The 25,749-nt window shown below is 44.6% G+C and overlaps 1 protein-coding gene across 1 annotated transcript in view; it reads right to left on the bottom strand.

The window, feature by feature from the left end:
• DIP2B (disco interacting protein 2 homolog B) overlaps positions 1-25,749 on the bottom strand; it is a gene marked incomplete at its 5' end in the record, with an annotated part of 116,690 nt that overhangs the window by 28,217 nt on the left and 62,724 nt on the right. Inside the window, 12 exons of the mRNA XM_015421671.1 lie at positions 2,337-2,456; positions 3,055-3,148; positions 4,211-4,275; positions 4,503-4,605; positions 5,420-5,529; positions 6,995-7,118; positions 14,294-14,404; positions 14,698-14,789; positions 16,492-16,689; positions 18,453-18,572; positions 20,650-20,799; positions 24,318-24,530. Coding sequence (XP_015277157.1) covers positions 2,337-2,456; positions 3,055-3,148; positions 4,211-4,275; positions 4,503-4,605; positions 5,420-5,529; positions 6,995-7,118; positions 14,294-14,404; positions 14,698-14,789; positions 16,492-16,689; positions 18,453-18,572; positions 20,650-20,799; positions 24,318-24,530 — 1,500 coding nt within the window. The remainder of the gene's footprint in view (positions 1-2,336; positions 2,457-3,054; positions 3,149-4,210; positions 4,276-4,502; positions 4,606-5,419; positions 5,530-6,994; positions 7,119-14,293; positions 14,405-14,697; positions 14,790-16,491; positions 16,690-18,452; positions 18,573-20,649; positions 20,800-24,317; positions 24,531-25,749) is intronic.

Here is a 25,749-nt window from a genome sequence, read left to right as displayed (position 1 = left end):
CTTTAGAACCACTGGGCAAGTGATTGCACTTTTAAAGATCTCATTTGCATATTTACTGTGTGCCTGGTGGTTTTATTCTGGAACAACTTGTTTTCTGGTCCATATTGAATTTATATTTTGTATCCATTCTGATTGTGTCTACATGATTGTATTATATTTATATAGCCATCTTGCCACTCAATTGTTTGACCTCTGAGGAAGGCCTATGCAAGCTGAAACGCACCAGGTCATGTTTTTAAGCCTGTGTGTATTGCCATGTTATTTATATATTTGATGTGAATGGGCCCTTATATATGTTTTAAAATGTGTAATTAATAAAGACATGTATCTTTTTCTATGTATTTTCTACATTTAGTTTTTAATATTGGCCCCTTTTTTTCACTGCTGTGCGTCCAGAGCGCAATATTTCCCCTTCAGTCAGTTGGCCGGGGGGGTGTGTGTGTGTGTGCGTAGCGCTGCCTTCCTCCCTCACCCCCCCAGAGAAGTACGTGGCCTTGTGGGACTTGGCGGGGGTGGATGAGCTCAACGCCCATTGCCCTGCCTGCCTCAGATGAGATCTGCCTGGAGCAGGCGCAGTGAAACCATTCTGCCCTGCCTGCCTGCATCCTCCAGTAATTTAATTCAAATTTAATTGTAAAATTTATTTAATTTAATTAGTGCCCCCCGGCCCCCCCCCCCCCAAATCCTGGCTACAGGGCTGTCTGCCAGGGAATTTCCAAGTACTAAACTCTGTTCCCTGTCTTATTATCAGTGCCATTAATGTTATTCTGCCAGGGAATTTCCAAGTACTAAACTCTGCTCCCTGTCTTAAAACCTTGTCAATGCCATTAATGTTATCTGCTCTTGGGAAGAGGCAATGTATAAGTGATCTTTCTACAAGAAATCCATTTAGCTACTGACAGTCTAGATTTCTGTAAGTAGAAAGAGCTAGCAAAAATGTTCTCTGCATATAGATAACTATTTCTCTTTATTTTTATTATTATTATTAATTATTAGTATATTAATAATAATAATAATTACTGTTCTGAAGTATTTGTGCAGGTGAATGTTTAAAGCACTCAATATACATTATCTTGCTGTAATCTTTACAGTAGCTCTACAAGGTAAGTTAGAGGTGTCGACTCCAATATTGTAGCTGACAAGGTTGAGCCAGAGAGAGCATGCTTACTGTCATGAAAATTACTTGACAGGAAGAGGGGGAACCAGAGTTACACCCTCATAAGTACTGAGGCTTGGACAGTAGACAAAGAGAGCTGGGGACACACTCTGAGCACCAGGATTGTAGCAAAGAACAAGTCACGAGTGACAGCCATTGAGGTATCCTCTCTACGGCTGAGTGTTGTTGCCTCACTGCCCAAACTCTCTAAACATGCATGTAGAGAGATGGGAGGCATGGCACCCTTGCTCTCTATACAGGTACATTAGTAATAGTCCCCAAAGCAGTAGCAAAATGGGCTTGCAATTCAACAGTGGGGCTCTGCAAACAGGTGAGGGTCCCGACCCACAGGTTTAGAAATCACTGTTTTATAGAACAGAAATTATTTAAGCTGTATGAAAAACATGGCAAATGGCCTGCACATTAAATTGCAAATTGAATAACGCAAGCCAGTTTGCATTTACTTTTTCTCCTCTAAAATACTGCAGCAATGGCAAACGTTTTATGAAAAAACCATGTCTTAAAATATACACACATCTTCCCCTCTCCATTCTCCCACTTTGAAATGAGAGGATCAAAGAATGTAAACCAATTCCCAGCTGGAGCAGCAAGGAACCTCAGAATTGTTCCCTGCATTGCAAAGCTCCTAGCCTACATATCTGAAAATGTTCTGGCTCAAAGTCTCTAGTGCTGCTGGCTTTTGAAGGCAGGATGGAGACACTTAAAAGCAAAGACATGAACAGCCACATAGCATTGTTTCTCTCACTTCAATCACCAGTGAGGCACAATCCCCTTTTCAGTGCTCACAGGCATAACAAGACTGACAGCCAAATCAGAGGAGTGCGGTTCTAACAAGTCACCTCCCTCTTGAGGCAAGGATATCCTCTGGTGCCTTGTCTCTCATGGAACTGTATTACACATGGCCATGCCCTAAATAAAACTTCAGATTATGCCGTTAACCCATACACACAGTCTAAGAGACATGTTTTCAGCAGGCCCATATTTCAGGGAGCATTCTGCAGCCTTGAGCATGTGAGTGAGCACATCCACAGGCACCCATTCTGATACGTGCAAACATCTTCCACTGGCTTATGGCTAGATGTGCATAGCTGGCCACAGTTGTCAAGATTGCTAGGAGGAAAAAAACATAGGAGCGCAAGAGAACAGAAAAACTACTTACAAGGGTTAGCACCATCAGTTACAATCAGCATTCGCAGGGAACTTAAGCTGACATCTCTTTGGTCCCGATGGGCCATCATAGCCCAGTGCAAATCTCGACATTTCACCAGAGCTACTCTAGCTGCAACCCAGAGGAATAAGAGAAAGGAAAAGTCAAAGGGCTGGATCCCAAGATCTGTCCATCTCAGATCTTTCTTGCACTCCCCTCCTCTTCGCAGTCCCTTCCGACCCCAGGAAAGTTTATTTCCGTGGTTGTGGGGCTCACTTGGAGTAATAACTACATAGGTCAGGAGGGTGCAGACAGAAGGGGGGAAATCACCCTGTCTCTTCCATGAGTGCAGCTCTGCTGATGGAAGAGGAAAGGTTGATGTCAGTCCCTTCCCCCTTCAGCCTCTGGATCCACATGGCTATTAGAGCACTCAGATTCTATGACTCTGGGGATAATCTTTATTGGGTTCTAAAAGGACTTCTGCTATAGTGATATGGATAGAATGAATGAAAAGCAGACAAGTGAAAAAAAAGAGGCACAACAACTGGGAAGCCAGTTCTGCCAGGCATAAAATCTGTGGGTTCCTTACCACCTTTCCTGGCATCTTGTCCAGTCCCGTGAAGCACTGAAAAACCCTAGATGCCACCCACCTCACCCCAGGAAACCACTTTAATCTGCAGGGGCAAGATATGCTAGAGAAGGATAGTGTGCTGTTCAATTCCTATGCTACCTTTGTGAGTGTGAACTCTCTGTACCCAAGAAAGAGGGCAGGTTTTCATCACAGAATAGGGCACGCTGATAGTATGCAGCTTGTTCATTACACTCTGCAAGGCAAAAGAGAGAGAGAGAGCCAAACTTATTAAAAAACACATACCCACATGCCAGTAAAACACAATAGCGGGAAGGCTGTATTTCCAAGTACATGTGTAAAAAAAACACACAGCTGAACTCCCTCAACCAGCATGGCAACTAATATTCAAAAACATCCCACATCTTCACAGAAGTCTACACTCAAACATTAGCATATAAAATAAATCTCTACTCTAAAAGGATATATCAGACTCAATTTACTCCTCAAGTTGGAGTCAACTAACAACATTTCAGAAAGAAACAAAAACAAGGGTTTAAAAATGTAGCACTTGGACAACTAAAACATGTTTCTAAAAAAAAATTCACCAATGTTATGCATCTCAATATTAAAACAGAAGAAGTGTCGGGATGCTAAAACTTCCCCCTTTAATGTACACATTTCATATAACTGGAATATCTGGAGAAGCTGGCTGTAGCTTAGGCAACCTCATACCACAATTCATTCTTGAGTCATCAGAGTGACACAAGGCTATTGTTTTTTCTTTTAATCAAGGTGCCAGGAAACCTATAACCAGAAACTCCTACATGCAGCAGCCAGGAAACGCAAACTCTAAAAGTGGAATTAATTATCCAAGTTGGCATTCTTTGTATCAGTCCTACTGCGAAAGTTGGAATCAATGACTTAGAAAGTAGAATGGTTCATGGGGATGTATGCTAAGACTGGAAGGGGAAGGAAATAGGAGTCTGATATGATATCAAACTACCAGCCATGTTCTGTGGAATCTTATCCACACCTCCCTGCCTGTACTGACTTATTATGCACCTCCATGAGACCCTACTGTTGGAATTCTCCAGATTATGTCCACATTTTATTGTCTCACACTGCCCACAAACATTTTTCCTTCATAATCATGAGGAATAGAAAACCATTATTCCAGGAGCCACGGATTCTCAGTATGGTGACGGATTTCACTCCATGTTGCCATGCAGTTCTTCAGAACTCCTCTACACGGTACACCTAGGCTGAGGGAAGCTTATAAAAAACAGGTTCCCATCCCCTCAAAATGGTGACTCACTGTTAACATGCTATGCCACAAGCCGGCATCCTTCTTGAAATCCAGGACATTCACTATGGTTTCACCTAAAACAAGAAATAGGAAGAGGCCTGAAACATCATTCCCAAGCTCCATCTTGTTTGATGTGTGAAACTGGCTTGCAAACAATCATTTGGATTTATGGGGTGAAGTCCACAACACCCAATAAGCACAGAACTTTGCATCATGGCTGAAACTTCTCAGGGAAAAGTGATCTGACAGAACACAATCTGTCCCCCCTGCATGCAAGACATTCAAGCAGCACAGTACTCACCTTCAGAATAGTTGCAGGCCTGAGACAGAGCCTGGCAATGAGACAACATGGCTATTCGGGACACCGTTACACCCATCACGCTCCCTTCCTTGCTCGTCTTGTACTGGGGGGGGAAATGTATCAAATTTGCATTAGGCCTGCATAATAGGAGTCAATGATGTTAAAAGTTACCTTAACCATTCAGAGGCATAAGGATGAAGGCAAGGGGTGAGTTGACAGTGTGTGTGAAGTGTGCTAACAAACAGTATTCTAGCTACAGTAAAGGGGTTAAAAGCCTGAATTTGCTATCCTGCACCACCCCCCAGTATCTCATAAATGGGCAGGGAAGCCGATTCAGGAATGGTACACAAGCCCATCTCCTTGGGCAAAAAAAGAACCTTTGCAAGGAGTTCCAGAACAAACTTCTGAAGTGCTTCCCTAACTGGAAGTGCAGAAAGGGATGCTGCCCTGAATAAACAGAAATATGTACTTCAGAAGAACAGACAACAGCAGCACAAAAGGAAGAAGGGTTTTCAGAGCCCAGACGAAAGAAATCACATATCAACAGAAGGGTTACAGCACATAATAAAAGTTGCCTAAATTGCATAAGGAAAGAAGCCGGTGTGCTGGAGTTATTGATCTTAAGCCCTCTTGACAATTTAAGCATACTATAGTGAAATTACTCTCTCTGAGCACTCCAGGGGAAACGATACCTTCATTTTTTAATTGAGTAGACCCAGAGCTCAGTGAAGAATGGACGGGGATTTTGAACAATCCTTAAGTGATGCTTACAGCATAAATTCTGAAGAAAGTACATGAAGGAGATATGAAGTTTTTTGCAGGAAGGCAGCCAGATGCTCAGAACAGCCCAGAGACATTACAAGTTCAACAGCCACAGGCGGTGCTGTTCATTTTGTTAACTTCCATTCTCTACATACCTCGATGTAAGCTGGTTCAGTCCCTGCATTTGAAATGTTGGGCTGCCAGTCCTTTGGTGATTTGGAGAGGTACTTGGAATCCGTTACCACCCACTTGAGCCTAGGCCAACCTAGAACCACAGAAAGTCTTTAAACCTAGTGAGGATAGACTTTTGTACAGACGGGTTATCACTGAATCTTTGACTCCCTGAGATAAGTCAGTTGCATTCCTTACAATCCAGATTTAACTTCCATTTAAAAAAATAATAATGCCAGGTTTCTAATCCTCGTGAAAAAGAAAATCATTTGAAAAGAAAAAGAGATAACTGCTAACAACTTAGGCTAGGGCAACTGGGAACTACAAAAGAGAAACACAAAAAGGCATGGCCACTTCAGAGAAGATATTCTTCCTAAACAGAGATGGTTTGCCATATTGGAAAAATGATTATGAGATGCTCTGTTGTAAAGATGGCAAAATGTGTGGTTTTTACACTTAGGTACGCAGAGGTGTTGTACATGATACCTGTGCAGGTGTGAGAAGTTGCCACTGGGTATGAAAAAGCTCAAGAAACACAGGGCTGCATTGTTCAACAGCAGGTTTGGCTTTTAAGCTACTACCAAAAATGCTTTCTAAAAAAACACCCCAAAACCTTATGGGCTATAGTTTAGTAAGAGTGCAAACTATGCATGAAGGTCCCCAGCTTTAATCCCTAGTTATTCTACTTTAGGGGTTCTGAGCAGCAAAGCTAGGAAATGTATACAATTTGAAAAGCCAAGTTCAAGAACTACTTTTGCCAACCTAGAGTAAAGGTCAGTTGCAGGAACAACTGGAGTCACCTTATAGCACTTAAATTATTTTAACTGCTGGTCGGTAACCTAACTTTGGCCTCGGCCACACGGGCAGGAAAATGCGGGGGGGAGGCGTGGCTGTTTGCCCCGGAGCAAACTAACGCGCGACTGCGCGATCAGGCGTCGGGTTGAGGTCCCATCGAGCTTCCATGATTAGGGGGGAGGTGCCGATCACACGACACGGCAAAGAAGCGGAGCGGCGTGGCAAACGGGGTTATGTTTTTTAAAAAACTGAAATGTGCGCATGCTCTGTTGGGTGCTTGTGCGCATCCGTGGAGACTTGGGGGGAAAAAACACCTTTTTGCGAGGGGATATGGGCGGGCGCTGGAACTACCACTGGAAATGCGATCAGACGCCCGCCCTTGCCCCGCGGTTTCAGGAAACTAGTACCTCCGAGGTACTATTTTTTACCCCGCATCTTCGGCGGGAAGCCTTGGGTGCGCCACGGGAGCTCTACGCTTCCCAGATGTGGCGGTGAGATCGCGCCCGGAAAATCCGCCTATCTTCTGTCTCTCTAGCATGCCTAATGCTCCGTGTGACCGGGGCCTTTGATAAACAATCATTGACAGCTCTCCTGGTTTTACAAAAACAAGGCAGTGTGTGCCTCCCATGCTGGTCTCCTTCCCTTCCCTCAGTTCACTGCCGCACCCTTTTTGGAACCTGAGATTGCAAACTCAGCCTGTCCTGCTTTATATGTTTTGTGACATGCCATGCAGAGTGAGGGCACCCCATAAAACAAGAACAAACCTTTGAACTGCACAATCTCTCCATTCTGTGTTTTAGGGAGACCCTTTAGGCAAACCTCTGTGGTGAGGGCCAAAGCGATGCCACAGCTGCCCAGCAGAAATCCAATCTGTTGGCCTCCAGCATCCTGTGGGAAAAGGAAAGATACCTCAGTGATTTGCAAATTGGAAGGGGGGGGGAGAATGCCCATTTCACACTGCCCAGAAAGACCCCAGGCGTTAGAAAAGCTTTGGTAACCGGATGTTAACACTATGGCCAAAAAAGACATTCAGATTCATTTACCAATGGTTTGAAGTTCAAGTAACTCCAACCACAATGAGAAGTATAGCAAAATAGGAGGTTCAGACAACAGAAAGGCAGAGAGGAGGGGGAACTGAGCATGGAGTGGTGAAAAGATGGGAGAAAACAAAGCAAGTGGAAGGAGCTACTGCCAAGTCTGCAGTGAAACAATTCCAAGGATTAAAATTGTTTAACGTGCAGGCACAGCATTCTAGACATCCTAAGTTATACCTGCCAAGGTTTCTCTCCCTCACCCCAGTCCAGGGATGGGGAGAGAAACCAAGGGTTCAGGAACAATTAAACAAATGCCAGGAGAATGTCTGCACACTCTCCAGGCTTTATCGGTAGTCTGCCACCAGGAACTCTCGTTAACCAGTCCCACGCCACAGCTCAGGAGCAGAGATCCCAAACTCCTTCTTGCTTTATTGGACTGACCCAGTTTACTAGCTCTGTACCAGGGCTGCAAACAATTAAGTACCACAGTGGTAGCCCCCTTAGGCGAACGGCTTTAGGCACAAGATTCAGTCTTAGAGATCAGGTTGCAACAGAGAAAACAGGTCCAGATAATACTGATTATATATTATCTTTGTTCAGTGCACAAGCATGCATATAACATGAGACTAGCAAAAGATAAGAAACCAAATGATATCTATAGCTTGTTCAGCTCTAACGACACAATAGAGGTATTCCATAGTTACCAGGCGTTTAGAGGTATCAGATGAAATAGTCCAAGGTCTCACCAGGGGATCTTGAAAAGAAACCCCATGGTTTTGTGGGCAGCTAGTCCAGCTTGGCTGCCTAACAGTCTCACTCCATATTAACAGCAAACAGTCAATCCAAAAGAACTCTTTGTTTCCAGAGAGGAATTCCCTTAACTCTCCTCTAACTCTCTGTTTCCCATATGGATCATTCCTGATACACACACACACCCCGGTCACCACCAGGTATGGCCATTTACCCAATAGCGAGAGAGTGGGAAGGCGTTCCAATCTCTGGTTACCATACGTTGTCAGGCAAGGTATGTTTTGATTGGCTAGGAGTTGGGCATCCCACTCCAGCCTCTCCTATTGACCATGTGTCATGTCAGGGAATGCTTTTGATGTGCTAATGTACTGGGCATAGCTCGTCCCATGCTTGGGAAGGCGCCGGCAAGTCGCTCTCTCTTGGCAGAGGTTTCAAAGTGTCTTGTCTATGGAGATGCGGCCTGGCCATCTGGCAAGCCATTTGCACAGGTGAAGGAATCACGTGGTAGTGTTACCAGCAAGGCCATCTGGCCCAAGCAGGGAGGATTTTAAAAAGCCTTTTTCTATACAATACCCATAGTCACTGTTATGAAACACATATTTAGCATAAATAAATGAACAGCTCAGCTTCTCAGGGCACTGAATTCTGTCCTTGCACAGGAGTCACAGAGCACTAAGTTGTCTTCAGACTGCCACATTCCTTACCAGGCTCTCACCTCAGTTGCTTCTATCTACTGAAGATGTCCCCGCTCTTTCCTGTTCTGTGCACTTCTTGCAATTTGCGCGACTAAGCAACCATATGCCACAAATGAGACTAAGCAGAACTTGGGTAGTTCAACAGAAAAACAGGAGTAGGCTGGCAGGCCCATCATGTGAGAAATGACATACAGGCAGATCTGCACTAGTGGGATGGGGGCCACAGCTAACACTGGCAACGGGAGTTTGTGGCAGAACTGGACAGGAGACCCTACAGGTCTGAGTATGGAACAGAACCAGGCCTGCACTCCTGCCTGCCCCCCCCCGCCCCCACAGTTCAGTAGATTAGAAAAAAAAATAACAAAGAGGAGTAAGGGCTGGCAGCATGCATAAGCCCACTCTCATTCTGGACTTGAGCCGTGGCATTCAAAGGACGGGCCTAAGACACACAGCATTAAAAAAAAAGTCAATCAGAAAAGCAGATAATCAAGCACTTTAGAAGGAATTTAAACAGCACACCGATAATGGACCTGTCTCTCTTTTCCCACCCACATCAGCCCGGAGCTATACAAAGGAATTTACTAGGGTGAAAAATAGGAACTGGCACGAATCACATTTTGCGGTTAGGTTCATGGCTGAACCACGAGCCGAACAGAACGGGCATGCCGGTTCCCAAACTGACCCATTCATATAGGTCCGTGACCCATTTAAAGTTTAAAACCCTGCTTTCTGCCCCCCCCCGCAAAAGCAGAAAGCAGGTGTCTAAATGGATCCAAACCATTTAAATGAAACATCTGAGCAGCTGATAGTCATTTAAACCTTCCAGTTCTGCTCCCTGCCACTTCGAAGCAGAGGAGTGGGGAGCAAAACCATAGGGTTAAATATGGGGGTAAAGTGCCTCCCAGTGGGCACTTCACACACACACACACACCCTTTACTGGCCGCAGCCAGAAGAAAGGAGGAGGGGAAATGTCCCCCGGAAGGCAATTAACCCCTTCCTATCTGCTGGCCCAGCTGTCTCCAGCTCCCTCATGCAACCTGTTTACAGAGGCTGTGCTGGAATAGTTACAGCCGCAAGAATTCTCTATGCTATGTATTGGAAGAAATCAAGAGATACCAACAAAAGATGAACTCTTGACAAAAATCTTTTAAACAGCGGAAATAGATATACTGACGGACTCGTTGAAAGACCAAAGTAAAAAAAAAATGTGAGAGAAAATTGGATACCCTTTTATGAATGGGTGAAAAGAAACTATGAAAAGGAGGATCATGAATAATGGATTATAGTTACGATAAACTTAGGATAAATGTAATGTGAACTGTAAAGAATATGTACTTTTTCAGGAACCATAATAGAAGATTTTAGTGATTGGATTAATCATCTATAGCTATAGAAATTATGCAAATGAAAGAGGTATGGAAACAAAGGTTTAAGGTGTCCTAATATTAGTGAAAATCAAATAAAAGTTTAATTTTTAAAAAAAGAGAGAGAGAGAGGGGCTGTGCTGGGGAGCCCAAGGCAGTTGAGGCGGTGGGAGAGACTTCTCCATGCCAGAACAGTTGTCTCAGGCTCGCTCACAGAGTCCGTTTAAAGGGACTGCACCAGGGAGCCCGAGGTGGAAGTGAAGTGTCCCCTGGAAGGCTCTTCACCCCTTCCATTTAAACACTACTTTTAGCTCCCCGCAGCTTTTTGCGGGGAGCAGGAAGCAGCAATGGTTTAAATGGTTTGGGGCATGTAATATTTGAGGAAATCTGTTTCAGTGTGTGTGAAGAAGTGTGCACATGCTGAGTCTCTGTTCTCACACGTACCCAGGGTTGAGCTTGGTTTGTTTTGGGGGATGCCTCTGGACTCTAGCTTCGTTCTCACATCTTTTTGTTAGCTCTTGCATTGACGTGCTAATTTGCTGCCCTTCACTTTCAGTGCACAAGCATGCATATAACATGAGACTAGCAAAAGATAAGAAACCAAATGATATCTATAGCTTGTTCAGCTCTAACGACACAATAGAGGTATTCCATAGTTACCAGGCGTTTAGAGGTATCAGATGAAATAGTCCAAGGTCTCACCAGGGGATCTTGAAAAGAAACCCCATGGTTTTGTGGGCAGCTAGTCCAGCTTGGCTGCCTAACAGTCTCACTCCATATTAACAGCAAACAGTCAATCCAAAAGAACTCTTTGTTTCCAGAGAGGAATTCCCTTAACTCTCCTCTAACTCTCTGTTTCCCATATGGATCATTCCTGATACACACACACACCCCGGTCACCACCAGGTATGGCCATTTACCCAATAGTGAGAGAGTGGGAAGGCGTTCCAATCTCTGGTTACCATACGTTGTCAGGCAAGGTATGTTTTGATTGGCTAGGAGTTGGGCATCCCACTCCAGCCTCTCCTATTGACCATGTGTCATGTCAGGGAATGCTTTTGATGTGCTAATGTACTGGGCATAGCTCGTCCCATGCTTGGGAAGGCGCCGGCAAGTCGCTCTCTCTTGGCAGAGGTTTCAAAGTGTCTTGTCTATGGAGATGCGGCCTGGCCATCTGGCAAGCCATTTGCACAGGTGAAGGAATCACGTGGTAGTGTTACCAGCAAGGCCATCTGGCCCAAGCAGGGAGGATTTTAAAAAGCCTTTTTCTATACAATACCCATAGTCACTGTTATGAAACACATATTTAGCATAAATAAATGAACAGCTCAGCTTCTCAGGGCACTGAATTCTGTCCTTGCACAGGAGTCACAGAGCACTAAGTTGTCTTCAGACTGCCACATTCCTTACCAGGCTCTCACCTCAGTTGCTTCTATCTACTGAAGATGTCCCCGCTCTTTCCTGTTCTGTGCACTTCTTGCAATTTGCGCGACTAAGCAACCATATGCCACAAATGAGACTAAGCAGAACTTGGGTAGTTCAACAGAAAAACAGGAGTAGGCTGGCAGGCCCATCATGTGAGAAATGACATACAGGCAGATCTGCACTAGTGGGATGGGGGCCACAGCTAACACTGGCAACGGGAGTTTGTGGCAGAACTGGACAGGAGACCCTACAGGTCTGAGTATGGAACAGAACCAGGCCTGCACTCCTGCCTGCCCCCCCCCGCCCCCACAGTTCAGTAGATTAGAAAAAAAAATAACAAAGAGGAGTAAGGGCTGGCAGCATGCATAAGCCCACTCTCATTCTGGACTTGAGCCGTGGCATTCAAAGGACGGGCCTAAGACACACAGCATTAAAAAAAAAGTCAATCAGAAAAGCAGATAATCAAGCACTTTAGAAGGAATTTAAACAGCACACCGATAATGGACCTGTCTCTCTTTTCCCACCCACATCAGCCCGGAGCTATACAAAGGAATTTACTAGGGTGAAAAATAGGAACTGGCACGAATCACATTTTGCGGTTAGGTTCATGGCTGAACCACGAGCCGAACAGAACGGGCATGCCGGTTCCCAAACTGACCCATTCATATAGGTCCGTGACCCATTTAAAGTTTAAAACCCTGCTTTCTGCCCCCCCCCGCAAAAGCAGAAAGCAGGTGTCTAAATGGATCCAAACCATTTAAATCAAACATCTGAGCAGCTGATAGTCATTTAAACCTTCCAGTTCTGCTCCCTGCCACTTCGAAGCAGAGGAGTGGGGAGCAAAACCATAGGGTTAAATATGGGGGTAAAGTGCCTCCCAGTGGGCACTTCACACACACACACACACCCTTTACTGGCCGCAGCCAGAAGAAAGGAGGAGGGGAAATGTCCCCCGGAAGGCAATTAACCCCTTCCTATCTGCTGGCCCAGCTGTCTCCAGCTCCCTCATGCAACCTGTTTACAGAGGCTGTGCTGGAATAGTTACAGCCGCAAGAATTCTCTATGCTATGTATTGGAAGAAATCAAGAGATACCAACAAAAGATGAACTCTTGACAAAAATCTTTTAAACAGCGGAAATAGATATACTGACGGACTCGTTGAAAGACCAAAGTAAAAAAAAAATGTGAGAGAAAATTGGATACCCTTTTATGAATGGGTGAAAAGAAACTATGAAAAGGAGGATCATGAATAATGGATTATAGTTACGATAAACTTAGGATAAATGTAATGTGAACTGTAAAGAATATGTACTTTTTCAGGAACCATAATAGAAGATTTTAGTGATTGGATTAATCATCTATAGCTATAGAAATTATGCAAATGAAAGAGGTATGGAAACAAAGGTTTAAGGTGTCCTAATATTAGTGAAAATCAAATAAAAGTTTAATTTTTAAAAAAAGAGAGAGAGAGAGGGGCTGTGCTGGGGAGCCCAAGGCAGTTGAGGCGGTGGGAGAGACTTCTCCATGCCAGAACAGTTGTCTCAGGCTCGCTCACAGAGTCCGTTTAAAGGGACTGCACCAGGGAGCCCGAGGTGGAAGTGAAGTGTCCCCTGGAAGGCTCTTCACCCCTTCCATTTAAACACTACTTTTAGCTCCCCGCAGCTTTTTGCGGGGAGCAGGAAGCAGCAATGGTTTAAATGGTTTGGGGCATGTAATATTTGAGGAAATCTGTTTCAGTGTGTGTGAAGAAGTGTGCACATGCTGAGTCTCTGTTCTCACACGTACCCAGGGTTGAGCTTGGTTTGTTTTGGGGGATGCCTCTGGACTCTAGCTTCGTTCTCACATCTTTTTGTTAGCTCTTGCATTGACGTGCTAATTTGCTGCCCTTCACTGATCTTACTGGCCACCTGATCCAATTTCAGCTTTGCATATGCATCTTGGCTCTGACTGGCCCTTCCTAATGGCTGCCCCCCCCCCTTTCCTGTAAGTAGGGCTTGAGGAGATTTTATTCCACTGTACCTGAGGAAGTGTACTGGCACACAAAAGCTTATACTTTGAATAAAACTTTGTTGGTCTTAAAGGTGCCACTGGACCCAAACTTTGTTCTGCTGCTTCAGACCAACACAGCTACCCACCTAAATCTACCTCAAGGGTTGTTTGCAAGGACAAAATGGGGGAGAGAAGTGCCATGTATTGCTACCTGAGCTCCTCTGAGGAAGTGTGGGATAAGAATGCACAGGTATACTTCGTTTTAGTCAGATTTAGGAGGACTATTTCATGTCCACTGAAGAAATTTCAGTGTCTTAATTTATTGAAACAGTAATCTAGAAAAATCCCAACATTTAAAGGAATCAAGGCAATTTTCAAAAACAAAGCAGTCCCACGAAAATCAGTATGACCACAAGACTAACTCATTCCTACTGTTCTTTTTAAATATATATATATATATCTTTTTGGCAGTGTGGCCCAACAATCACACACAGATCTTAGTACAGTTACCAAAAGGTGTTTGGTGCTCAGCCCCTGTGAGAGTAAGACCTTGAGTACAGAACAAGTGGGGGGAAATGGGGAACTTCCACATGTCGCCCATTCTTGTCTACTCTGTGTAAGAGGCAGATACAAGTGGACACCTGCACTTCACAGTATTTGTCTGCATGTAATATTCATGAAAGGTAGGACCTCCAGAACTCCTCTTTGGCAAGTTTGGGACACCCATCAAAATCTAACCACATCCAAGGCTGACACAGCCTGACTTGGTTTTCACCCCACCCCTTCTAAGTTGCATTAACATTACCTTTCGGGTTAGAGGTACTTCAATTGGCACTGGGATGACTTCTGCCAGCAAACAGCCATAGAATGCCACCATGAACATAACAGGGTCATTGTTGGGGTAAACAAGGGCTACCTGTGGTTCACAGAAATATTCAGTTAGACAATGCAGAAGGGGCAGCATTAAAGCTTGGCCCATTATACACCCAAATCAAGATCAGTTATGCAACTCTGCCAAGGACATATATCAGTTCACTGGGTGATGGCAAGATGGACAATTCAAAAGCTGCAATTTATTTTAAAAAATCACTTTTTTAACATTTATAATAAGACAAGGGACACAAACACACATTTAAAAGCACAGACACGTATCATAATGCTTTCTCTAAAAGGAGAGAGAGGGAGAGACCAAGTAATAAAGTTTCTTACTCTATCCCCAGGTTTCAGAACAGGTTCATTTTTGGTGCCCAGTTTATTTAGCAACGTGTAGGCCAGCTTCAGGCTTCTGCTCCACAGCTTGCCTGGAATGGAGAGAAAGGCAATTAAGGCTTCGCCATCAGCCAGCTACGGCACCATGTACGCAGAGCAAATATCTATTCTTTCCAATAAGCACTACAAATTGGGACCCATGGTCTTATTAGGTAGGCAGGGATACAGCTTATATAGGCACAACAGATAAATCAGAATGGCTGAGATATAACCACCAGATGGGAATCCTGGTTCTGAAGCCCTCACAAGAGCTCCCAAGAACAATACATGCTTCTAGTGTTTCCCCTCCCTTTCAGAGCCAAGAAGGAAAACTAAAAGGTCATTGGGCTGGCAATAATTCCCCTTTGCTTTAATCCATTAAGGCCCGCTCTAATACTCCTAAAACCAACTGTTATGACTCTCGGGCCTAAATTCAAACTAGTGACAGCATCATTTCCCAATGAGGCAAATCCCAGCAGCAGCAGAACGTCTTTTTAAATCTGAGCAATTAAAAAAAGAAGAGTTGCAACAATCCACATTTTGAGAACACATACACAAGTTATCTTCCTGGCACAGGACTACAGCCTATACCTACAGTTCCATGCAACCAGGGAGTTCTGTATTGGGATGAGAATTCGGCCTTCTTAGATTATCGGGGTCAGGGTCAGGTTAAAAAGCAAGTTTCTAGCTCTTACAGCTTCAAAGATCACCTTTAAATGTGTACACAGTATCTGGTGAAACATCCCAGTCAGATGGTGGGGTGGAGGACTGAATAGGATTTCCAGAGATTATGGGGCAGGGCTTACATCACTGTCTCCCTAGCCAAGATTAGCTAAGGCACATTGAGTTATTCAAAATATAGGCTAACAGAAAAGCTTTTGACGTCCCTTAGAAGGCAACTTGATTTAAAAAAAAAAAAAGCTCAGCATATATACACCACTCAGAAGAGGCCTTGTATATACGAATCATCTCCTTTTGTGGGTCCCTAGAGAAATGCAACAGGGAAGCGATTCATGTATGTAACCAATCAACTCAGGTTGGATCTAAAATGGCAACAGCTGCATTTCCCCACAGTGGTAATGCAAAAAGATTCACTCACAGGAGCAATCTCATGCCCAGAAAACAATGTCCATAATGGCTGTAGGCTGATAAAGATTTCACCTATTTACTTTGTTATATGTATAATTCACTATGCCCCTACAGGTTCAGGAGGCATAAAGACATTAATTTTATTTATTCTCACAAAAAGCCAGGAAGAGATATCATTAATATTCTAGCTTTGCACATGAAGCAGCGAGGCCAAGACAAACACTAACTTGCCAAGGATACCCAAGTGAGCACCAAGGAGAGATCTGCAATTTGAAATTGGCTCCCCACAGAACCAAATCCAATACGCTGCACGGCGAACTACAAATCTCTTACTGAACAGAGGCACACATTGTGGAATCAGAATCTAATCATGGAAGTTTTAGCCTGCTGTTCACATTGCTTGGATTCCCCATTTTCATGCACCCCGCCTGCATCGCCTGCCATCCTTTCTAGCTCCCCGTCTACCTACATCAACAGCCTATGCTGAGTACAGTTACAACTGAAACCTGTTATCAGTGCAGAGGAGAAAACAGAAATGGCAAAATACTACTCTTCTAAGCAAACTGCTTGAGCACCCAGCTATGTGAGACAGACACAAAGCTACACATGACTAAAAATCCCACTGTGGCAAAGCAGATGGAGTTAAGAGGAACACACACTACTCACCATACGTCAAGGTGTAGACAGGCTTCCCAGTGACATCCAGGGCTGTCAGACAAGAGCATTTGGCCTGTGTGGTTCCCCAGCGCTGCAGAGCTGCTTCCAGGGCAGGAGGCCAATTGCATACAACTCCCAGGGGCTCACCCTTCACGGGTGTCATCTGGCGTCCTTCTGGCTTGGGTTGATTCGGGTCTGGCTGTGGAACTGCAAAAGGGCATTCCCAGATCAAAAAACCCTTCGCAAAAGAAACTAGCTCTGCATACTGTATTGAACTGTGCAAAAAACGAAGCCTAGATCATTGATGCTCAGGATTTCCCCCTCCCATTCAGAAATTATTTTAGAAATCAGGGTTTCAAAATCCATTTTTAAAAGGCAGAGGCAATCGGGACCTATCTGTTGCTAAGAGGAGATGCTTCCCAGCAGGAGATGGGATAACTGTACCCTTCTGAAGACAAAAACTGCAGATGTTAACTTGACCGTGTTTGGCAGGAACCTACCATTATTACTACGGTGCAATTATGTAGCATCGACTAGGTAAAATATCAAAGAAGTGACCGTTTGTGACCAGAAAGGCTAAAATCTCAGCCAGCCAAAGAAGACAATTGAAAAGGGTCAAGATAAAGCCTGATTTCGAAAGCACCAGACACCGCGTACAGGAAGAGACTGGTAGCAGAAAAGAGCGTAGAAGGCAGGGCCACAGTGGTCCAGAAAAGGATCTGTAGATTAAGGGGGCTTTGAGGAAGTGAGAGAAGTGGCTTCGCAGACAAAAGAGATGCTCTTACACGCATCCAGGGAAGCGGGGCAGATGGCAGGAATAGATGGCTGAAACATAGATGACAGAAAGCACAATTATCTTTGTGAGCAGAAGGTCTATTAATGGTTTAAAAAAAGGATTTATTTAAACTGGGGTGAGGTGGAGAGAGGAGGACAAGATCCAGATGGTTGGAACAATAAGTCACAATACAGCTGGCTATTATTATCATAGATTTTGTCACACTCTGGAGATCTACAAAGAGGTGCTAGGTGTGTCCAACCGCACAGTCACTAGGGACTGCAATTTTCCAACCTGAGAAGTACATTTTCCCCTTTGCTATGCTGCTCAGGATGTCGGGACACAACTCTTGGATTGTATGAGGTACCTAGCTGGTTGGCAAAATATCTTGGTCCAGCATTGTAGGGGATAAATCAATCTTGCACATGTGGGAAGAACAAAAAATTCTGGTTTCCCTAGGCTCACCTCTATGGCTTCAACAGGAACCCCCCCATGCCATACCCATGGCCCAACTCTGCCTCATTATGTCCAGGACAAAATACCACATGCTGCTGGATGTTAAGGGAGGCAAAAATAATAGCAACGCCAAGTGATGGAAACACGTGCTACATCTAAGCTTTGCTCTTCCAGGGAGACTGCCACAGTTCAGCATCCACCTTCTCAAGATCATGTCAAATATTAAAGATGCACCCTGTAATATGCAAAAGACACTCACATCTCCTGCCCCTGCCCCCAAATCTTTGGAACCACTTGGTCAAAGAAAAGGCAACCAACCAAGAACGGCTGGGCAAAAACACTTGGGCTCTTCCAAACAAAAGGCTGATCACTTGTTCTGTCCCTATTCCCAGGCCATTGAATTCCTGGGGCAGGGGGGTCAACCATCGGGGAGAGCTACTAACTTTACACTTGGGCTCTTCCAAACAAAAGGCTGAGCACTTGTTCTGTCCCTATTCCCAGGCCACTGAATTCCTGGGGCAGGGGGGGTCAACCATCGGGGAGAGCTACGAACTTCACAATCTGCTTGTAGGCTTCCTTAGAGTACCTGGTTAGCTACTGTAGGAAACAGGATGCCATAAAAGAACAGCCTTTTGTCTGATCCAGCAAGGGAATTTTCTTACGTTATTTCAGTAAGGTATCCTAACATAGCTACATGCTAATCTCAGAAAATTCAGTGACAGTATACACAACCAGATACCTTCAACAATTTCTTCAAAATCATCCACAAAAAATTCCTTCAGGGGTGGCCGTTTGGGTCGCTTTAGAGTATTGAGCAGCTGCTGAATTTTCGTGGAGACTCTGCTACTTACAGGGACACCTGCAGTGTGGGAAATGAGTTCAGTTCATCAAGGGGAAATGTTACCTACAGAGAACAGTGATTCTATATGAAGGACCACTGAAATGACATCACCCCCAATTACTATACAAAGCAGAATTCTTCCAATCAAGCACTAATCTTTGATTAGAATATTAGATTATTAGAATACTAAACCAGGTGTGCCAGAAGCGGCTACTGCTAATTAAACTCAATTTTCCCTCCTCCCCAAAGCCATTGTAATACTGCACAAGTTTTGAAAACGTATCCTCTCTTATGACCATACCTGCACAATCAGCGACTCTGTGGCGAGTGCAATCTACTAGCCTGACACGGCAACCCACCAAAGCCTATTTTAAGCTTCTTGTTTTGGCTGCTTGCCTAGGACTTCAAAAACAGGGTATTGTCACACACCTTACCGGCCATAATACCTGGCTGATGGGCTCCATTTGGCTTGGTGTATTGTAAGCTGGTCAAGTTATCCGGCCAGCACTATAACAGGATCTGACCACCAGAGGGTGGTATGAGAACTCCAAGCCTTGGCAGTTTACAGTCAAGGTTATTCTAGCCGCAAAATCTCACAGGCACTACAGTTGGGTGCTTTCCTGTCTGTCTACAGCAGAACTCCAGCCCAGCAGGTATTTTAAAAGTGGCAAGTTCTACCCTTAGTACACTTATCAATCATGGCCTTTTTAGAAAACTTCTGAAAACAGTGCTACCAGCAAGCTTCAGGAGCCAGTATTTATCAATACAATACACTTTACTCAGTTATCACAAAGCCCCTTCTGCGTTTCCACAGCCACTATCCACCGCACTGCTGAAGAGGTGGATCCCAATCAATTCTCAGGCTGTGCCTGCTTAAACATCATGTTCCAGAGACCAGGTTTGCTTGTGACCACACAGACGCTTCAGAGAGGCTAACTCTAGCTCTGGATGGATCTTTGTAGTCTACCCTGTTTTTCACAGGGAAAACATGCAGAAGTGCACGACCTCTGCTGCAAGAAAGAAGTGTCCAGAGAAAGGAGGAAACATTTCCACTAATCCACAAACCAGGTTGGTTGAACAGCAAGGATGGAACTGCAGGGAGCAATAGGCTTCCTTCCTACTCATACATCAAAAAGCAGAGTCCTGCTCCGGTAGTGGAGACAATAGGGCTGCTATGGAAAGGAGCACAAGCTGCAGAATCCCAGAGTGGGGCTGAGCTAACTACTGAGGACCGGATTACATGTTCTTTGCTTTACCTCAAATGCTTATTCATACAATATTTTTTGCTGCATGCTTGGGGATAAAAAATGTTTCAGACGTAAGTCGTTTTCTTGCATGTAGCTAGTTTCCATGCTGGGGAAGGTACAACCACTTATGCCACAGCATGTAGGAGGAAACAAAACACATGCATCTTTTGTTATAAAAGACTGTGCTTGGATGGCACTGCATGCTCTAGTTTCACAAGACATGCATCGAAGAAAGAGCCTTGCAATTCTCACACATCTTGGGCAGAACACATTCCTTCCCCCTACATGGGAAAAATGGCGCCCGTGAGACTTGTCCCAACAAGGATCAATTCTTTTATGCCCAACCCAGCAGCAAAAAAGAAACAAATCCACAGCTGAGCACAGAGTCAATGCCAGTGAAGAGCAGGCCTGCTCCAAAGCTTAGGCAGGGATTAAAGCTTCAGTTCTGGAAAAGCGTATTCTCTCTGTAAACTCTTTGCCTTTTGCGCATGAATTACACAGAATTGGGGGGGGGGGGAGCAAAGCAGATGGGGGCTTCTTCCCTCAAAAATAATCACTCTTTGAAGCAACTAATCATGTATTAGTCATAAGGATTTTAAGCATTACTGAAAATACAACCAAGAGCAAGTGTCAGCATGAATTCCTCTCTCCCCCCATGCACACACTTGCCAGTCACAAGAAAGCAAAATAGTAAAAGTTGTTTTTGTGAGATGACTGTCCACTAGCAGTGACAATGCAGACAGATGTTCCGAACAGATGACACGAGCTTTGTGGCTCAGCATAAGCTACTTTTATTGCTGGCCTATCAGGCTCTCTCTCTCTCCCAAGGTGTGGAGGGGTGGATGTACCATCAGCTGTGTCCATAAGGCTGGACCGGTTAGAGGCTTTGTGCATGCCCTTCACTATTCCCGATGGAGGCAGGTCAATAGCAGATGGGCGTACAGAGGAAGCTGGTGTGGAGGTAGTTGCTGTAACATCTGGGGGAACTGAGAAATTTTCTGGAAAGAGGATGAAGAAAAAAAATTGAGATTCAGGTTACTTCCCACTACCAAATTGGCTTGAGATGCAGTATTACAATTATCTACCTGCTTTGTCTTCAGATATTATGGCACATAAACCACTAACTCAGAGGAAAGAAAGAGGACCGTGACTGATAGTTGTACTAATTAGTAAGTACTAATGCTGCAACAACTAGACTGTGCCACTGGTCTCCGAAGGTTATCTAGACTAACTGATCTTTATTTGGGATGCTCACCACAAAGCCCAAGAAAAGTAAACTACCGTTTCTCCCCACTGCCATACTGAGACATAATGAAAAAGGAAACACTGCTCTGAACAGCAGTATTCTTGTAGTCTGACTACTGCCTGATACAGTGGACACTGACCAAAAAGTGTGACCTGCACAAAAATTCTGATCTCAGGAAAGCCTCCCTGATGATTCAGCGGTTCACTTGCCATTCTGCCAGCAGAAAAATTGCCCAGCAAGCTAAAAATGCACTACAGCAGGAACCTAAAATGTAACAACGAGCTTTTTCTTCATCGGTTTTACAGAACTATACTGGCGCTGATCCTGTAGGCAGAAGCCTGTCTATCAGTTCCGGTATGGCTCTCTGTGCCTTTATCAGATAACTGTGCATACAACATTCTCCACCCTTTGCTGAACTACAGTGTAATGTAGCACTTCTGAATATATTTCTAGGCAGTTCTTAATTCTACAAGCTCTATTCTTCTGAGATGGAAAAACAATAATTGAATAGTTACACCAAAATAATGTTCAGCGTTAAGGCTACCGGAAAGCATTTTGGAGACATGCGAGTGAGGGAGAATATAGTGATCGCAACGGTTTTTGAAAGAGTAAGCAGTGGAATATTCAATTTTTGCAGGCAGCACGTTCTGTTGACAGCACTGATGTGGAAAATATCAGCAAACAAGTTCACTTGCATCCACATACACATCGGAGGACAAAACAAATTGGAAATTCACACATGTATTACATGTGTTCCATGAATTTCCCCCCCCCTGCACCAATGTCATTATTGAGTACATGTGCAAACCATTCAGAAGAATGGGGTCTTTATGAACCACGAGCTGTTTCCTGAGTTTTCACTGCTTGGTGGCTCTGAATATAAAGATGCACTTTAACTCGGGAAAGGGACTGAAGGGCAGGGAGATCGTCTCCAGTGCAGACATGGCAATGTCCAGAATAGAAAGTCCTCTTCAGAACAGAAGGATAAGGTCTCCATTACTGTCCATCTTCAAAGATCTCTCCAAGTCCTACTCTGGGTGGCTCATCTAACCAGGGCTCTAATCGGGGGGGAGCTCTCAGGTACGGAGCTCCGGAAGAGAACCTCTAGGGGGCGGGGCAGTCACGTGGTGAAGCCCCGCCCCCTTCTTTACCCCGCCCTCTGCTTCGATCCTCATTCCGTTTGGGAATGGGGATGAAGCAGGAGGGTAAGTAGCCGGGCCTTCTGACACACTTCCGGTGATGTCAGGGGGTGTGGCCTTCTGTCACTTCCGGTGATGTCAGGGGGCGTGGCATATGCAAATAAGTTATGCTAATGAGTTATGCTAATGAGCTCCGGCAGCTCTTTTTCTACAACAAGACCCCTGCATCTAACCAACAATGACACAGGCCACAGTTTTGCTCAAGGGCCTGTGCCCTCCCAGTGTGCAGCGGGAAGCCAGAAGAAAGAGCTCAGTCAATGCCAAGTTCTGATTGTGCCAGTCTATTGTGAGACAGAAGTGCACATGCTACCATCACCCACTGAATTCAGCCAAATTAATCTAGGCTGACTTTACCACATAGTGACTCTGCATGCACACAACACACACAAATTCAACATGGGTGAAATGCAGCATAGACTGAGCTTCTTCCTGTGGCCACCAGGTTTCCAAGTGGTCTCATGCAAAATTCAGAGATCCCAGGACTGTCCCCACTGGGATCCTGGGCTTATGTGTTGACAACATGGTGGCTGGTTTGGTTGATTCCAGCTCTCCTATTTACTAACATGTCTTCCTGCCCTGGGTTCACAACCTTTAAACAAATGAGGGCTACTGTGCCAAAACAATCCAGGGCTATGTTTTTAAAATGTTGAAATACTCTTAACATTTACAGGCAGGCCTTATGATGTTTGTATATGGTGACCAGTGTATCCATCAGTCTCTGTGTTGGAAATGCAATGATACCAATGAAATCACTGCTCCTAATTTAATTGTGTTTATTATTCCCAATGTTTTACTTATAAGAAAGAGCTACATGTTGTAGCGCCAATTTGACATTAACTGTTCAGCAATGGAATAGCAGGCAGATCCAATCTGAGAGCATGTTTTCACCATGACTTTGACGAGAATCTCTTTGTTTGACGAAAGCATTGTTTATGCTGATGGAATTTTAAATAGGTAAATCTCCCAAGTTTTCCATTTTAGAAAATGAGTTGCATCCCAGAAAGAGAGACGAAGACACCAGCAACATACAGGTTAAAAGAAATAAAATGAAGCAATTAAAAGACACCAAACATCTACACATTGCTCGCCTGAAACCAATTAAGCCAAAGCAGAGAGCACAGAGACACACAGCTACCCCTCTGGGATGCAGCAATATCCTTCAGAACACATTAACAAGAGAACATGTACAATGGAACAAAACAAAACCCTACAAAATTTCATACAGCAGCACCAGCAGCAGGGAGCACCTCAGAGCATCAAAAAACTGAGCCTGGGGTATCCAGATCTTTAGATTCCTCAACAAAGGTGTATACTAAACTGGATAAATTATCCAGGCCTGAACAAAGCTGCATAAAATCTTACTGTGGGGCTGGGCTGGGACGGGACACTTCCTGATCCATTCGTTAAATGTTTCTAAATGCAAGAGGCCAGGGTTTCTCAGTAGCCACTTGCCAGGGCACCTATAAGTACAATCACATGCAGGTGACTGGGTAGGAAAGCTTTGCAGAAGTTGGTTCTCTCTTCCTGCAGGCAGACGGGGTGGTAAAAACAGCTGTGGGCTACTGAACTTTTGTAGACTTATTTGCAAGGCTGCAAGCGGTCATTCAGGCCTTTGCTGGGTAAACAGTTTTAAAGCAGCAAGGCCTCCCCCTCTGGTCGGTTGAGGGACAGATGTCTGCAATGCAACACAGAACAAATATGCTATGGCAACCTCTTTGCTCACACAGGAGTGAGCACACTTTCCTGCACAACAGCAGCTACAAGCATAAAGCAACACCAATGTGCAAAAAGAAAAAGTGTTAGGCTGTGGAGTGCATCCTCCACTGGAACAGTGTCACTAGGATATTCTCCCTCTCTCTATGGCAAATGCTCTTTTTTTAGCACCTGAGAGCACCTCCAAGTGTTTGGGCCATGCTCACTATTTGTAGACTGCCACTTAAAGCGATCAAGGATATGGGAAATAATTTGGCCTGCCAATTCCCCTTCCACACTGGGAAATTTTGGAACTTTTACACAAAATGAAGACTTGAAGCACTTAGTTTTGCTGTCCACCCCACCCCCCAGCTCCTACCTATTCGAGTATTGGCAAATACATCAGCTAGTGACCCACTGGTCCCTTTGCCTTCTCCATGGGATAGTGTAGAAGATGCTGATGAAGATGTGGATGACCCCTGAATAGATCGGTTGATCCATGACTCAGCATTCTGTAAGCTCTGATGCAATGCAGCAGATAGAGCAGCCTGGCGCCTGAGCGACCCTTCATCTTCGGACGCAGAAGACGTGTCTGTGTGGGATCAGAAAAGGGAAGCACACCGCACTTAACATGCTCTCTTTGCAACCGAGGAAACACTGGCAAAGGCTCCGTAACAACCAATGCAGAGCGTGTTTGGATACGGGCCAACACAGAGGGAAAGCTGGTAGCAAGCCCCCAAACCTTGGACCAGTCTGTTCCTTTGCACAAAGGAAAAGCTGGCAAGAATATTCAATACCCCCAGTCACACAGTTAGCCAACCACTCCTTTGTGGGCAATGCCCTTGCAAGGTCAGTTCCCTGCTCTTTGCATGCTATGGAACCCGGCTACAGTTTTTCCCAATCATCAGCAATTCTGAAATGGAAAACAAGGCATCAGAATCAACCCCAAACAGAGTTTTGGGAATAGGTGTTCTGGGAAACTGCCTGTGTGCTACAATTACTGATTTGCAGCAAGAGGACACAGATGAAGGAAAACTTCTTCTTCTTTTTTTTAACAATGCCTGAGGCTATATGCATGTAAGAACTCCTTTGTCACTTTTTTTCTTATAGGAAAAATCAGCATCAGCAGAAAAGAATCCTGCCTATATAAGGGGACTCTAAATATTATGAACAAAGAATGACTGCAACATAGCTTCAGCTATTCACAGCCTCATTGATGTCAAGGGCTTTTCTATCTGCGTGTCTGTTCATATGAGTATGCATGCATGCATATTATATATTTATATGTCTGGATGTACGCAACACCACACCATCACTATTTCACAGTCCTGGCAATATCAGGCTGGCTATAATGGTAGTTTGCATTAATTTCTAATAAAGCACAATTAGAGGGGAGGACATTGATCCATCTTTTGCAATTGGATAATACTATGACATCTACTATTAAGGGACACAATGGGAGTCAATGTATGGATCCCAGCATACCATGGACTTGTAGGAGACTACACAACTGAAATAAGTGTTGACACTCATATGGACACAGGCCTGCAAGACAACAGGCTTCTGGCTCATGGGAAGGGTAAACAGACATCCACACAAGGCCTCCATGAGAAATCAAAAGGAGCTTTAAAAAGAAATGTGCCTTGCAAGCTCTATCACCTTGCTCCTCTGTTGCCCACCTGACACAAATGAGAAGCAACTGCCCAGACAACCTCAGCTGCCTTACAGTGACATTAAAGGCAGTTTCAGGAAGGAAGGAAGGAAGGAAGGAAGGAAGGAAGGAGGGAAGGAATGGAGTACGTCTGTAACTC

Source organism: Gekko japonicus, unplaced genomic scaffold (assembly GCF_001447785.1).
Source record: "Gekko japonicus isolate JY-2015 unplaced genomic scaffold, Gekko_japonicus_V1.1 scaffold2517, whole genome shotgun sequence".
NCBI lineage: Eukaryota > Metazoa > Chordata > Lepidosauria > Squamata > Gekkonidae > Gekko > Gekko japonicus.
Note: the sequence above shows the minus strand (reverse complement) of the source record. Positions and strands in the feature narration are given on the sequence as shown.